This window comes from Trichoderma harzianum (genome assembly GCF_003025095.1).
Source record: "Trichoderma harzianum CBS 226.95 unplaced genomic scaffold M431scaffold_8, whole genome shotgun sequence".
NCBI classification, from domain to species: domain Eukaryota; kingdom Fungi; phylum Ascomycota; class Sordariomycetes; order Hypocreales; family Hypocreaceae; genus Trichoderma; species Trichoderma harzianum.
Window position 1 is genome coordinate 960,773 of NW_020209256.1, and position 14,637 is coordinate 975,409.

Here is a 14,637-nt window from a genome sequence, read left to right on the forward strand (position 1 = left end):
GCGGCGGCCCGCCAACCCACCAACTATTCCATGCACCGAAAACGCAGCGGAAGGCGGCCCGCCAGCATTAGTCACGCGGTCGATCTGTGCCCACTCAATTTAAACTTGGGAGCTGGACGCCACGAATGCAGCAGGCGAGCCGAGGTGGGGGAACACGAGAGTCACGATGCGGTGGTTCGTGTGGGTTCATTCTGGAGCTGATTTCCATGTTGGTTTAACCGGTGGTGTGTGAATTATCGTGGAAAAAGCCTAATTAAGTAAAACAATGTAAAGAAAATAAAGGCATAAGAGCATATATAACGTTGCCATATCTACTCCTGTTTCCTCTCATCATCTCTTAACATCATCATAGCCTCACTTACACCAACACCACCAATTCCATCTTATAACATCGACCATCGTATACACAGCATCAATTGACATTCACCTCACCAGCCATGGCTCGCTCCATGCTCCATCGCCTCGAAGATCTCTGCAACGTTGACGTCGACAGCGCTGATACGGAGCTCATCAAGAGCATCCCATTTACACCACACAACCGTACATCTTTACCCCTGTCACCAGTGTCCATCATGGCAAGGCGAATAGAAGACTAACATAATAATTGCTTGTCATCCAGAAACATCCAACCAGGCCATCATCACAAACGAACTCCTGGCTGATGAAGCTCTCCTAAAAGATCTCGTCAGACAATACGGCTCCCAGGGGTGGGAACGGGTCTATGACCAAGCTGTATGTTCAACAGATATCTTCCTTGTCACTCACTATACCTCCATCTCTCTCCCCTTAAGATAAACCATACCTTATCATCATCATCCCCAATACTCAAAACTCACAAAAACAACCAGGCCGTCGCCCTCACAGCCCGCAACATCCCCCTCCTCTCCGGCCGCGTCCTCATCCAAACCTCCCTCCGCCACATCTCCTCCTCCTCCTCCACAATCGCCCACGCCCGCACCCTCGCATCCCTCTACGAACAAGCCGGCGTGCCCCGCGACCGCTTCGCCATCAAGATCCCCTTCTCCGGCCCCGCCGCCGCTGCCGCACAAGTGCTCAACAAGGAGGGCATCCGGACGCTTGCCACCAGCGTGTTTTCGCTTGAGCAGGGGATTGCGGCTAGTCAGAGCGGGTGTCTGTTTATTAGCCCTTATTACAATGGTATGTTTCCTGGAGCTTCTTGTTAGACTTGATACGGAAACTGAGGACTGATTGAATTGAAAAGAAATCGCCGCACATTTGGACTCTTCCCTGCGTCTCGCTTTCGAAGATCCCGCTCTAGAGGTATGTATAACCACATTTTATTGCCCCCCTCCCCCCTATTACAAGTAAAAAGCGATAGAGAATTGTCAAGACATTCTAACAGTCGAAATAGCATCCCATGTCCCCACGTGTAATCCACATCCTCGAGGCATTCGCCAAACAATATCGCGAAACAGGCAAAGAACAACCCATCATGATCATTGCAAGGTATTTTCCACCCATTCACCCCAAATACAACAAAAACAAAAACAAAAAGGAATTGTACACTAAAATACAAGCCTCCCCTTTGACGAAAACAGCCACTTCACCCCCGCGGAAATCATGGCCATGGCCGAGCTCGGCTGCCCCCACGTCACCATCCCACCGCACCTCATCCGCACTCTCCTCGAAACCCCCGACCAGCTCCCTCCCCTCACCACCAAGAAGCCTAAGACTGGCTATGCCGAATTTGCCACGGTGCAGCGACTCACAAAACTGTCCACCATGGACCCCTTTGCCCGTCCGGACTGGGACGGCAAGCTGGCGGACATGCAGACCGATTATGTTGCCAACGACGGCGAGAAGCTGGATGAGGCGATCAGGAACGATCCCATCGCGGCGAAGAGGTTGAAGGATGTCGAGATATTCTTCATCGACATGGAGAACAAGGCGAAAGAGGCCATTGAGAAGGAAATTGCTGCACAGGGTTTGTAGATACCACACATAGATAGCTGACCACTATAGAATTAAATGATAAACACAACTTCATATCGCATGGTCACATTGCAGTCGTTTAGAACATGGTATCATCGTCGTTAAAACCTCTGCCGGTCATCGCGAAGACGAAGTTTCCTCGCAACGGAATTGGCAATCTCTAGCGCATGTTCGATGCTCGACCCCGGCCGCGCCCAAGGTTCAAGAGCCTCGACAACCACCTGGTGATTCGAATCGATATCCTCCGCGAGATGACCGAGATGTGGCGAGTTTGCAGCCAGGGCAAGCACCAAGAAACAGTTAAGAGTGCTAAACACAATCCGATCAGTCTTCATCATATCCAACAGCTCGCCTTTCTTCAACTTCAGGCATCAAAATCAAGGAACTTACAACTGCAGTGAGCTATATGCGTAGGGCGTCCTCTCCGAAAGCAGATATATCGCCCCGTGGAGGAAAGCCCGGCACGCTGCCAGGCACACCTTGCACTGAGCTACCACTGCTGGGGGCACTTCCACGTCTTCCTTTTCATACTGCGACGACGTGGCATGGATCACAAATGGCCTGAAGATACTTTGCTTCGCAGACCAATACCGCAGACGCAATATGCACGCCTGCCTATTTCCTGGCGCGCGATCAAACAGGTCGGGTTTGATGTCGACCGGTAGGCCTTCGTACCATCTATCGAGCTGAGAATTGAGTTCGCTGCACACTCGGAGGAGAGACGCATCCGGTTGCAGCGAAGATTGCTGAGAAGAGGCGAGCGAGTCGAGAGCACGGCCCGCGTATATCGTAAGACTGTCTGTAAAGTAAATGGCGTGATGCATCCGATTGAGAAGAGACCGAGCTGATATCTCGGCCAGAACGCAAAGGTGCTCAAGTTTCGGGTTGGTGCCGTAGTTGGGGAAGGGCATGCGATCAACAAGGACATCAATGCCGCTCCTTGGCTGGTGAAACTCGGCAATCATATCACTGGGTTGGCAGTTTCGTTAATATCATCAGGTATCTCGATACACATGCGTAGACTCTTCTCCCTGGGTTTATCATATCATTGGCCTCACCTTTCAATGATAAAAGATATCCAGCTAAGCCGGGTCAATTCCTGAATCTCGGCTTGGCCCGACAAGATATCCTTACACCTGTTATCCGTCAGCAACACCCTCACCACACCAAATCACAAAATACTTGCCGAATCAAGAGCTGCTGAATGCTTGTTGACGCCATATATATCATCCTCCACGCCGTCAACGGCTGCACCACATATGTAAAGTATAACGCACACAAGATCAGCCCTTGCGTCAGCTGAATACTGCCGCCGAACGAGAGGGTCCACGCCGGCACCAGGATTCGGAGTGCCCTTTGCATGCAAGCATCACCAGTATTCCCATTGTCCCCGTTATCAATCGCATCCGAAGCCGTTGCTCCAAGGGCCAAAACCGCGAGGATCACGCCCGACCTGACGTCAGAGCCTAATCCCTCTCTCATGGCGGCTTCGTAGTTTGCGAGAAGAACGTCACGATCAAAGATGGGGTGACAGGCGTGTACCAAGGCAAGAAAGCTACTGAGATAATCGTCCGTAACTGTTCTGTCAATATCTTTCTCTTCGCCTTGTAGCCCTGGCGCAGTCATAAAATCCATCGCCGCAGATGGTGATCGGCTCTCCTCGACCCGGAAGATGAAGTCCTCGGGATAATCACCCACCAAGGGACGCATCTGAGGGAGCGTCAATAGATTGCTCGTGCTCGTCTGATGTCCTAGAGGTATGGTAATTGGAGGCACATCGTCACCACCATCACCATTCACTCCACGCCTCGACGAGTCGCCTCCTTCGTGTGTGGTGAGCGCCCACGTAGAATGCGGCATTGATGCTTCTCGTGGTAGAGAGTGCGGACTCTCATCGTTTTCAGTATTTTCATTCTGTCGATAAAAGTCGGGCAGCAGGTGCGGCGTCATAGAGGCTGCTGATAAATCTCCACGATGCTGCGACTGCTTCTCCTGCTGCAATGTCCTCAGCGCCTCGGCGTGCTCCCCAAGTAACATCTCGATACTTTCCAGGCGCTGAAGCAACTCATCCGAAGCCATGATTCCATTCTGGTGGTCCAGCCCGTCCAACTGGGTACGTAAAGTAGTGTTTCTAGCTCCACAGGCCCATCAGAATACGCAAAAACAATACAATGCCTCCCTTGTGGTGCACCCAACGGAAACAGCTTCACCTCAACATTCACCTCTTTTTCACATTCACACGTACCTGGGAGGAGCAGCCTCTGTGTACACACACTCCAATCCTCTCTGCCTACAGCCCGAACATCGAGGCGTCATACCATCGCAGCGTCTCTTCCTACTCTGGCGTCAGCCCACGCAAACAAAGGCCAGCACAGAAAGGCTGTAGAGTCTGAACCTACCGCTGCCGACAGTGCTTGCAGGCCACCATGGCCCTTATTTTACCGGCACTCATAGTGGGCGGTATCAGCCAGACCGTGGCCAGTGCCGGTGCTGTTTTCTTTGTATCAACAGCTGGAAGAAAAAAGTTGATGCACTTGTGAATCTTCAACTCAGCATCATGTCCAAGAGAGACCCGCGGAAGTGAAGAGCCGACTGGCCAATTGAAATGAAGAGAGCAGGTCGCGCGCACGAGTCAGCAAAGTATATTGTACAGGTAATCTTGGCATTGTGCCAGCACCGGAGTAGGTACTCTGTACTTGAAAGCACACAGTGCTTTCTGACTCAGCAACTTTGTCAATAGACCAACCTCTCGCCACAAGAATATGAAGCTTCTCACACAATGATAGACCTGATCAAACACTCAACACACAACTTGACAATAAGAGTCCAATAATTGTTAAATTTCTAGCTTCAAAATCCGTCGCCCTTTCCTCATCCACTGAACCAAAAGTCCCGTCCATAGCCATTTCTAGCGCCGTTCGGTTCGCATTTATACAAATCTCTAAACGCCTCGTTTCCTTGAAAGAGTGGGCTTTGCTCTTCATTTCAGTCATCTCGTTCCTATCAGATCAACATAGGGGTATAACTCATCCCATCCCTTCCCAGAGGTAAGAAAAAAAATAACAGCAAAATAAAACAAAAAATAGACAAATGTCAAAAACAGACCAACATGCTTGTGAAGCAGTTCCCGCCATGTGAATGCTCCCTTCTCCCTTAAACTCCACTATGAATGACTCCAGCGCCGAGTGCCTTTCAATCTGACACTCCGGCGAAGATGAGAAAAAAAAGAAAAATGCCAAAGTTGAAAACATAAATCGCGCCATTTTCTATCAGTCAAATGTGCCCATGCGCGGCCCAAAATATTCCCCTGGCGCAAGGTGCTTCAGCGTGCATCCCTTGCCCTCGCAGCCCATATCAGACGCCATGTTGCCCCACCAGTGGAATTGTACGTCGGTGTATTGCAAGGCAAAGAAAATGATGATACCTGAGATGGCGATGCCGCAAGACCAGGCTGCTGAGAGAACAAAGTTGTACTGGGGAAAAATCAGTCAGCTTAAGTTGGAGAGTTGTCAAAGGGGTTTGGGGGGAAAATCGCTTACTTTGGACCAAAAGGACACAAACCGAGTCTTGAGGTAGACCCACGAAATCCACGCAATCGGGACAGATGGCCAGACGTACGACATGTTGTACGGTGCCCATACGATGCCGCCGTACATGATGGCCACTGGATGGATCTGCCGAGTCCAGGTCCACTTGGGGAACTTTTTGTTGAGCGCCCAGAAGAAGACGACGACGACGATGCCCAGCGGAAAGCCAACCAGAATCTCCGTATACTGTCCGGAATGGCCAAAAATCTTTTGCGGTCCAACTGTTCCCCACAGGACGGAGGCGGTGAAGAAGGTGTTGACGCCTGGGCAGGTGAGCTTGAACTGCGCATCGGGAGTGCAGACGCCAGTGATGCTCTTCATCTGGAAGTTGAGAACACCGGTGCAGATAACGGTGCTGATGAACGTGGCAATGATTTGGGCGATGAAGGTCTGACGAGGTGGAATCTTGACATAATGGGCGAGCTTGAGATCGTTACAGAACCACACGGCGTGTGCGCAGGTGACGTAGCCAAAGGACTTGAAGTAGTTCATGGCCAGCGCATTGCCATCAACAAAGGAGCCACCAATGAATTCGGCCAGCACGTTGAGGGTGACCTCAATGCCTGTCATGGCCTTGATGATACCCACGGGAATGACAAAGATGATGCAGAGTGCCAGGCCATAAAACACAACGCCGGGAGACGTGTTTGTATTCCACCCAGCGATGCCAGCAACGCCCAGGGCAATAGCAAGCACGAGGCAAATCAAGTACCACCACTCCGGAACCTCGGGGTATGCCTTCATCAGCCGGTTGTGAACGTCGAGAACTCTCTCGTCCTTGATCGGGTTCTTCTTCTTTCGGAAGCTGGCGAAAAGAGACTTGAACCCCATGACGATTTCGTGACGGTGGTATAGCACAGCGTAGGTCAAGGTCGATGTGTAGATGGCGAAGAAGAACATGTAAATGACAATGTTGCCGGCGCTCAAAAAGGGTGGCGAGTATGCTTTGTACTCTTCGGCGTGGAACAGTCCCCGGTCGTCAACGGCTCGGCTGATGTTGTAAAGCTTGCCAAAGTGGTCATATACGCGGTTGCTGTTGATGGGAAGGTAGCCGGTGTCGTAGACGTTGCTGTACCAGAAGGCGAGGACAACCCAGAAGGAGATGAAGACGCCGAAGAAACGGTTGAGCGTGCTGTAGAAAGGGACCATGAGAGGGTCGGCCGAGTCCCAAAGCAAAACGTTCCAGTCAAAGGTCGGGAATGGGTTGACGCCTAGGCCATGGTTGATGCCGGTGATGACGTTGAGGTCGCGGTTGTGGGGGGCGATCCAGGTCAGCCAGTTGAACCTAGACAAGGCAGTGAAGATGTAGTTGGGGAACCAAAACCAGACAAACATGGCGCCAAACATGAGGTAGAAAAACTTGATGCGAGAAATCTTCCACTTCTTGCCAAAAGGGCCTTCGACTGCGGCATTGGATTCGTTGTGAAAAGCCTTGTTGAGGGCAATGGTGACGAGAGAGGCCGGCCACACGCAGTACGACGGATAGACGAGAAAGCGGCGACAGATGCCAGCCATGCCGTAGCCAATAAAGTTTGTGGCCAGGGCAATGAGGAGCTGGTAGGCAACGTGCGATGCGTACGGTTGATTAAAGTACTGGGGCAAATACTGCACCCAGATGATGTTGTTGGTATAGGGCGTGTTGTAAGCCACGTTTGCCATGATGGTGATAAGCATGTGCTCCTTCTTCGAGAAAGGGCCGGGGTTGAGGGAGTGATATGTGCCAAAGAGGGTGAAACCGACGTCTGGCAGCCAGTTTTCGCACGCCTTGCCCACAGGGTAGGACAGTAGCTGGGCAACATTGGCCATGACGCGGATCGCGGGCTGCCGAATGTCGAACAATTGGTTAATGAAGGCTAGCAGGCAGCTAAAAGCCAGCCCAATGACCCAGCTGCGGATAGTCGAGCAGGGCGTTGTGGGATCGTCCTTGTTGCTGACAACTGCACGAACTTCGGCGTAGGGGCTGTTGCTGGTGACGAGAGCGGCTTCCAGCTTCATCTCCTGGATCAGGTGCTGATGCTTCTCGGGGTTGGAAAATACAGACTCATTTTCGAGAAAGGCTTTGATCTTTTGGATAATAATTGAGGGAAAGTTGTGGTCTTTTTCGTGGACGCGAAAGACTCGAGTCATGATGTCGCGGACCTCTTGGAGTGTGTATCGGGAGGCGAGCTCCTGGGCCTCGAGCAAATCATCTTCGGTGACGTTGAGGTCGTGCTCGGTGGTGTTCTGCGGAGAATAGTAGTCGCGATCGTCTTCGTCGTAGGAAAAGGGCTCCTGCGAAAGGGGGCGGGCGGCAAAGAGCCCAAACAGTCAGTTGTGCTATTTCATTGAGGAAGCTGATGACGAGGAATGACAGGTTTTGAAACAAGAGGAAACGAAGAGAGAAAGAAAGGACAGAAGAGAGGGAAGAAGACAGCGGAAGACTGTTGAAAGCAAGACGAAGGACGCAAAAGCAGGCTCAGGCAAACGAATGGTGTCGTCGCTGGCCCATCCAATGGCTTTTTTTCCTTTTCAATTTTTCCAAACATGAACCCTGGTGGCGATGCTTGCTTCCAGTGCAGATGCGACACCGCCCGCGCAACAACATTCCCAGCGCAAAAACAGAGACAAGCAGAATTGCTTCGACTATGGCGTCCTTACCGAAATAACGTCCTTGATACCGTCATCGACGATGGACGGACGAGACGAATTGGGCGTCATCTCGGCCACCCCGCCAGTGGCAGCGGCCTTCTCGTCGTCGCTCATCGGACAAGGACAGGGACAGGATGAGCCAGACCTCGACCTAGACCTGGGGCGACGAGTCGGACGGCGCTCCTCGTCTCGCTGTCGTCTCTCGATTCGGGGGGGCGATGAGGCCGGCGAGGCCAGTGGACAGCACGAGGCAGAGGGTCGAGGGCCAAGGCTGAAGAGCTGTAGAGCGAGTGGACTGGAAGAAGAAAAAAGGAAGACGAGATCCAAGGCCGACGAAAAAGACGCCAAGGGCAAGGCCTGGACGCAGGGACGGATGGCGGATTGGGGATGACGGGCTTTTGGCAGTGGGCTTTGGCTGCTCGGGGGCCCGTCCTAGCGCCTTTGGGGCGGCTCTCGAGGCTTACGGGGGGCCTATCGGGGCCCTATTGGGGCTCTCTGGGGGACTTCTGGGTCGTTTTCCAGCGGGCTCACTCACTATCCACTGAGCAGGGCAGCGGAGGGCACGCAATTGATGCCGCAAGGTACTCCGCAGGTCGTCCCAACGGGTACTTGGTCCACTCCAGGTACATGCAATTGATCGGATGAATGAGTGCCAATGGGTGCTGCTTGGTGCGGCCACGGCCAGGTGAGACTCGGTCGGTCACACTCTGACGCCCGGGGGTACCTGTGCGGTACTTTCTTCTGATTCCGAGGCCTCAACGGCAACGCCAAGATGCTCTTAGCAATGGAGAATGGATACACGGTTGATGGCCTTCCCTTACGAGAGAGTACCTGCAGCGTCACCTTGCCAGAGCCTGCTGCGCCTCAATGCGACATGCACACTGCACCACTCGCTGCGGGCGGCACAAGTACCTGCTCGAAGCATCTGGGGAGGTCTTGGCACTTTCGTCAAGTACACTCCAGGTTGCGGGTACTTGCCGCTGTGGTATCGCGATAAGAAGCCGCTGATTTACCTACGGCTACAGGTACAGTACGGCACAGATGCAACACAACATCAACGTGGATGAACATCAATCACCACCTCCTCACTTGACAGTCCGCCGAGTGCGTGAATTCATTGCGATACCGTCGTCTTGTGGGTACATCCTATTTTGCTCTTTTCCTTTCTTCTTTTTCATTTTTCATTTTTTCACATTTTTTTCTCTTTTCCTCTTCTGCCGTGCAACCATGCAAGTTCTGCTCCTCAACGGCAAAATCGGCTCTTCAGCCCTCATCCCTAGTGGCGAGATCGTCACGTCTCTTCCTGATACCCAGCTCTCCACTGGCTAACAAGGCATCAGGGCGTTGCATCGTCTGTTTCCAGCTGCATGGCTGCTAACACAGTCCCAGATAGTGCCTTGTCTACACTACAGAGTGTCTGGTGCTTGTTTTCATGCTTGGGCTTTTGCTTGGGCTTGGGCTTCAGATATCAATGCAACCACCAGTGACGGACCAAGGTCTCACACTTCCCGCGTCTCTGTATCGCACAGCTACAGTACGAGTACAGAACAGCAGCACCCGAGAAGCAACGCTTCTAGCGGCTCTTTTCGAAGTCTATCCATGCCCAATGCCTCCAATAGGGCGCTAGGGGCTGCTAATCGGCACACGGCAATCATGGCTCGTGGTCGAGGTCCCACTGGACGGATGGCGATCGGCTTAGACGGCACGCGAGAAGCAGCTTTGAGAGTCATCCGGCATCAGTCATCAGTCGACAGCTCGGACAGCTGGCGAATGGAGAGCTCGTATCGGCTTGCAGAGCTTTGTCCAACGCCATTCAGACAGGAGCTGCCAGTGGCTGGCACATAATTTGAGGCAGGCGGGAGGATTTATCATGTACCAGGTGCTACATACAAGCGGTTTCGTATGTACAAGTGGCTTCGTACAAACGACAGGCCATGTCATGTCATGCCTGATGGTCGCTCTACACTGAGTCTACAGAATGTACAATGGGGCGGTGGTTCTGTGTCTCAGCCTCTGTTTCTGGCCCTCTAGCCTTATCGGCACAAACGATGGGATGAAGATCCCGCTCGCCTGTCGCATTTGCTACCTGCCCTATCAACCCTCTGAATCTCCGGCCATCACCACAAGTTGCATCTCAACAATCCCGAGCGATTGCCGCAGCGGCCCAGCGGTCGGTAGTGACGGCGCAAGCGCGGCTCCATCCTTGTGCGATCTGATTTCCTTGTATGGAGTACCGCGAGGGAACAACTGTGTCGCTGTCATCAATGTCATCCTGGCCGTTGGCTACGCTGGGCGGGACTCGGCATAGTAGCGCCTCCATTCCAGTTGCTAGGCCTAGCCCGTGCGACGCCGAGTATCCACGCTGCAGAGTACGTGTTACATGTTTTGCTTCTGGCTTTCCTCCTTGGCTTTTGGTCAGCTCAACAGACGTTGAATATCCAGCAAAGTCACAAGCATATCCGCAATCTTGGGCTCACTGAACTGCCTCTTCTATACGGAGTTCAGGCACGCAGCACGCACAACGCACGTTGCCTGCAACCAAGGCGCAATTGGCCTGCCTCTTCCTCAGTCAAAGACCAAAAATCCCCCATTTCCCCGGCTCAACTCTCGGCTCCACATTGCCGTCTTGGCATTTCTCCCTGCTGACGCGTTCGAGGATCCGATGTCATGATGCTCTGCTTATCAGCAATTCAGGAAGTCGGTGAAGATATCTGGAGTATCAAGCATGTTCGACGGGTTCGTATATGTGCTCGGGTTATTCTGCTTGGCGGAAAGACACCAAACAGGACGCCGCAAAGTTTATAACAGGCAATAGTCGCCACTGTTAAGTAGATACAGCCACCACGCTGCAACAGGCCGCGGAGTTTCCAGTATCCTACTAACAGACAGTCACGCAATTCCCAATGATACCAACAAAATGGACCGAATTACCGGTAACTAGTACCTGACAACCAGGCACTACTAAAGTAGGTAGTCAGGTCCATGGATACATGTTTGGTGCGTATTTCTATAAAGCAGGTGGCTTACTCCGTACCTCGAACTCTAACGGCAGCAGCACAGGCGACATAAGGCAAGTATCCCGTACTATGATGACAAGTGAGAAGCTCTACCGTCTATGTTGTTTTTGCTCTTTTACGCCCACGAAGAAAGTTGTACGAATATTGCAATAGAAGTGATTGCATATCGAGACTGAGCTCAGCCCAGATTATGTTACCTGGTGGAGCTCGCATTCCATTTGTACGGGGGAGACAGAGAGATGGCATCATGCATGCTCTCACCGTCCCTCCTATATAAATTCGGCACTTCAGCTACTGATTATCTCCTATCCAACAAGCTGAACCCGGTGAGCATAGTAGGTGCAAGTCCACGATGGGTTTGTGCTTCCAGGCGATGCAACGGTCCAAAGTGATGAGTAGAGTGTCCATCACGACCGTTGGATGATCTTGTCTCGCTTGAATCAAGAACACCATGGAAAGCCGGGCATGTCGCATGTAATTCCAAGCTTGATTGAGAAAATTTGTAGCAAGCAGACTTCAATGTTATTTGCCATTCTTATTATTATTATATATATACAAGAGTCTCATGAGGAAAAGCTATATTGTATGTTTCTCCTTATGAGCCGTCATTGGAAGCTCTCTTACTAAGCAGAATCTGATACTCTTCGTAAACAGATTCAGGTACACCATCGTCTCCTGATTCTCTGTCAGTCTTTCAGAGCAATAACTCGATGGCCCAATAATAGCCCCAAAGGGACTGTATGTGCTTATTAGATTATGTATGCAAGCTCCCAAGCAAACAATGAACGAGAGGAGTGAAAAGACCAGTCCGTAAGTTGTCCGGTTGTTTCCTGCGAGACGCATGCTGTCGTATAGCCACGACATGGCCACTCCATTGAAAGAAATCTCGGGGTAATCGTTCGGTGGACTCAACCCAAATTTTAACACACCACATATAGTCGAGTTATTTCGGCGGCTTTGGAATCTTCTCCCACGGGCGGTCGTCAGGGGAGGCGTCTTTCTGACCCCGATCTTCTTCGGTTACATGAGCGCTGAACCTCCTCGTCATCTTGATGCCGTCAAACATGAGCTCTTCCACGCTATCCCCCTCCGCATCGCGACGGCTGGTGCGTGCTCGTGCACTGCTGACATGGTTGTGCGATCCGAGGGCGTAGGCAGACTTGCTCGTGACAGTTGTGTCCTCTCCGCCGAGTCCTAGCCATCGAAGCAACTGCCTTGTGAGAGGCACCCATACGATCGGTAGACCTGCAGCAACTCTATGGTTAACATGGAACTTGTAGGGGGTTTGGAGAGGACCAAATAACTTGTGAGGGTTGGTTGGTCTGATAAAGAATAGGAAAGAGACGTACAAGCACAAATGATTCCGACATTAGTCTCGACAAACGTCCAGCTGTTAGATACAGCTTGATAATCTGCACAGTTCTACTATTAGCATGCGTTGTGGAAGATTAGACGATTTGTAGATAATCGTTGACTGACAAGTCTGATCTGAAGCGGTCGTCTGCGGCGACACAGTAATCATTCGTATAACGGTACAGGCAATGACAAAGATACCCAGACTAAAGAGAGCGCAAAGCAGCAACTTCTTCACCAACGGCAGTTGGAGTCGTCGAATCTCGTTGATCGGCAACCCGATGATTAACATGTCCGTCACAATGTTCAACACAGACGTCGCTATTTTAACAGCAGTTAGTAAAGTTCCGCAACCAAACAGGATAGGCCAACACAATATAGGTAGTTTCCGACTCGACTCACAATACCAGATGCTGATGGAGTTGACACACTTGCCGGGCAAGGGCTTGTTCCAAGACTTTTCGATAGGATTGCAGGCAAAGACCGTCATAAGCACTGCGGCCAGCGTGTAAGCCGCAGTCACCGCCATGACGCTGACGACGGCCATGCGGAACTTGCGGTCCGGGAAGATTCGCAGATACAGCATGCCCAGGGACATTTTGGTGAGGCATGTCGTAACCTTGTATAGGATCTGGGCGGCAAAGAACCACTGTTGCTTTTCGGTCAGAGATTGCTTTGGTGGCTGTTCGTTTGCTATTCTTTACCTTGAAGGCCAGTATCTTGTGGTGCGCATCGATCTGGTCGCTGTGAAGTCCAAATCCATTTCCAGCCTCTGTTTGTTTTCCTTCGTATTAGTCACAAGATACTAAACGAGTTACAAAAGAAGCGAAACGAACCTCCATTGTAAGCAGCCGTCATGCAACAAGCAAGAGCCTGATAACGAGAAAATAAGAAACAAGTCAGACATCAATTCCCATCCAGCAAAACAAGTTGATTTAAATAAAGAGAACCAAAAGGGCATTCCGTACCAGTGCCGCCACAATCAAGACATCGTCAGCTCCCCAGGCCTTGGTGTGAAAGTATCTCGCTATCATCCGCAATATGACGAAGAAGCCCGCCAGAGAGACGAAGATGATGGACAAGTGCGCGAGACTCTCGCCGCGAGGATTCGGATCCCCATCATCAATGGCATCGCGCTTGCCGTACGGCGCGTCGATGCCGAAATCGATCATGGCATGCGAGGCAGAGCTCCAGTAATTAATTCGATTCGATGGGGTTCGTCGATCGCAAAATGCACATCACTTAACAACGGGCTGGAATACACGGGCGGCGGGACCGTGTTGGCTTAATAGGTCCAGAATTTCAAGATTTGTCTTCTACACCCCGGCTGTTGAGCGGCAATCGTCAAGAAGGATTCGGGCTGCGACGTTGCCATAACTGGGGAGAGACCGAGCAATACTAGCCCCTTTCATGGTCCCCTGCGTTAGGCTGGCTGGAAGCAGCCATGTCTGCAATCACTAGCAAAGAGTAGGTAGTATTACCACTATCACCTCAGCTCGGGGATGAAATCTGGGGGCCTTGTCGCAGAGTCGTATTGGTGAAGGGTTTCGTTTCCCGTCACGACGATACAACCCTGCGAGTCATGCGGGTCTACTCCGTAACTAATCCCAATTCCAAGCAGTTCGTCTGATGGAGGAGCCTCTGAAATGCGAAAATGTAACAGTAGCCCTTTCGGTTACAAGATACGAAGTGTTGTTGGTTCGCTTTGGGCTTGTTCAAGAGCATGTGTTGGTTCATGGGCCGATGCTCAAAGAGAAATAGGCCGAATCCTAGCAGTTTTAGTCGGCCTGCCAATCGTCTAAATTGCCGGAAACGGCCTTCCGCCTACAGAATATCAGTCTAAAAGATCAGCTAACGACGGGCTAGATCCACAGGCTCGGTTCTCGGTGTTTCTTCAAAATGCCCCTCTTTGCTCACTGCGATATATATTTGCAGAGTCCCGAACCATCTATTGAGCAGGGCCTGTTGTCCAGGCTGTTCTCAAGACCAGCAGCCTGGTCAGTATGCATAATTACAATCTCCTTTATACATTCACCAGTCTCCTATGCATCCAATGGCAATAATGAAAGAAGGAAAAGCCCAACTTGTGAAAGTGCCCA

At 51.5% G+C, this 14,637-nt stretch overlaps 5 protein-coding genes across 5 annotated transcripts; 2 read left to right on the plus strand and 3 right to left on the minus strand.

Annotated features, from left to right (window-relative positions):
- Nucleotides 1-335: 335 nt before the first annotated feature.
- M431DRAFT_509623 (hypothetical protein) lies at nucleotides 336-2,057 on the plus strand. Its single transcript, XM_024919330.1, has 6 exons — nucleotides 336-540; nucleotides 620-732; nucleotides 849-1,158; nucleotides 1,223-1,281; nucleotides 1,373-1,467; nucleotides 1,560-2,057. Exons 1-6 carry the CDS (start codon nucleotides 438-440, stop codon nucleotides 1,951-1,953), a joined length of 1,074 nt encoding a protein of 357 aa, XP_024773025.1. The 5' UTR covers nucleotides 336-437; the 3' UTR covers nucleotides 1,954-2,057.
- M431DRAFT_496645 (hypothetical protein) lies at nucleotides 2,055-4,405 on the minus strand (the record flags this gene model as incomplete). Its single annotated transcript, XM_024917512.1, has 6 exons — nucleotides 2,055-2,262; nucleotides 2,344-2,922; nucleotides 3,012-3,089; nucleotides 3,140-4,084; nucleotides 4,199-4,288; nucleotides 4,353-4,405. The coding sequence occupies 6 exons, from the start codon at nucleotides 4,403-4,405 to the stop codon at nucleotides 2,055-2,057; spliced, it is 1,953 nt and encodes a 650-aa protein (XP_024773026.1).
- An 817-nt stretch (nucleotides 4,406-5,222) lies between these two features.
- M431DRAFT_89250 (hypothetical protein) lies at nucleotides 5,223-8,237 on the minus strand (the record flags this gene model as incomplete). Its single annotated transcript, XM_024924009.1, has 3 exons — nucleotides 5,223-5,426; nucleotides 5,493-7,811; nucleotides 8,178-8,237. The coding sequence occupies 3 exons, from the start codon at nucleotides 8,235-8,237 to the stop codon at nucleotides 5,223-5,225; spliced, it is 2,583 nt and encodes an 860-aa protein (XP_024773027.1).
- Nucleotides 8,238-9,857: 1,620 nt separating this feature from the next.
- Nucleotides 9,858-10,561, plus strand: M431DRAFT_509631 (hypothetical protein). Its single transcript, XM_024919331.1, has one exon. It carries the CDS (start codon nucleotides 10,147-10,149, stop codon nucleotides 10,474-10,476), a length of 330 nt encoding a protein of 109 aa, XP_024773028.1. The 5' UTR covers nucleotides 9,858-10,146; the 3' UTR covers nucleotides 10,477-10,561.
- Nucleotides 10,562-11,929: 1,368 nt separating this feature from the next.
- M431DRAFT_119090 (hypothetical protein) lies at nucleotides 11,930-14,020 on the minus strand. Its single transcript, XM_024912058.1, has 7 exons — nucleotides 13,507-14,020; nucleotides 13,375-13,411; nucleotides 13,243-13,310; nucleotides 12,941-13,187; nucleotides 12,665-12,859; nucleotides 12,535-12,597; nucleotides 11,930-12,430 (listed from the first exon to the last, which is right to left on the minus strand). Exons 1-7 carry the CDS (start codon nucleotides 13,708-13,710, stop codon nucleotides 12,129-12,131), a joined length of 1,116 nt encoding a protein of 371 aa, XP_024773029.1. The 5' UTR covers nucleotides 13,711-14,020; the 3' UTR covers nucleotides 11,930-12,128.
- Nucleotides 14,021-14,637: the final 617 nt, after the last annotated feature.

What these genes read in the sequence shown, in the direction of transcription:
- M431DRAFT_509631 (XM_024919331.1), top strand. Translation starts at nt 10,147, where the DNA reads ATGTACAATGGGGCGGTGGTTCTGTGTCTCAGCCTCTGTTTCTGGCCC.
- M431DRAFT_119090 (XM_024912058.1), bottom strand. Translation starts at nt 13,710, where the DNA reads ATGATCGATTTCGGCATCGACGCGCCGTACGGCAAGCGCGATGCCATT. An exon ending in GACGGCTGCTTACAATGGAG is followed by an intron (nt 13,311 to 13,374) that starts GTTCGTTTCGCT and finishes GAAAACAAACAG; the next exon opens with AGGCTGGAAATGGATTTGGA. An exon ending in CTCCATCAGCATCTGGTATT is followed by an intron (nt 12,860 to 12,940) that starts GTGAGTCGAGTC and finishes CTGTTAAAATAG; the next exon opens with CGACGTCTGTGTTGAACATT.
- M431DRAFT_509623 (XM_024919330.1), top strand. Translation starts at nt 438, where the DNA reads ATGGCTCGCTCCATGCTCCATCGCCTCGAAGATCTCTGCAACGTTGAC. An exon ending in CCCATTTACACCACACAACC is followed by an intron (nt 541 to 619) that starts GTACATCTTTAC and finishes CTTGTCATCCAG; the next exon opens with AAACATCCAACCAGGCCATC. An exon ending in AACGGGTCTATGACCAAGCT is followed by an intron (nt 733 to 848) that starts GTATGTTCAACA and finishes AAAAACAACCAG; the next exon opens with GCCGTCGCCCTCACAGCCCG.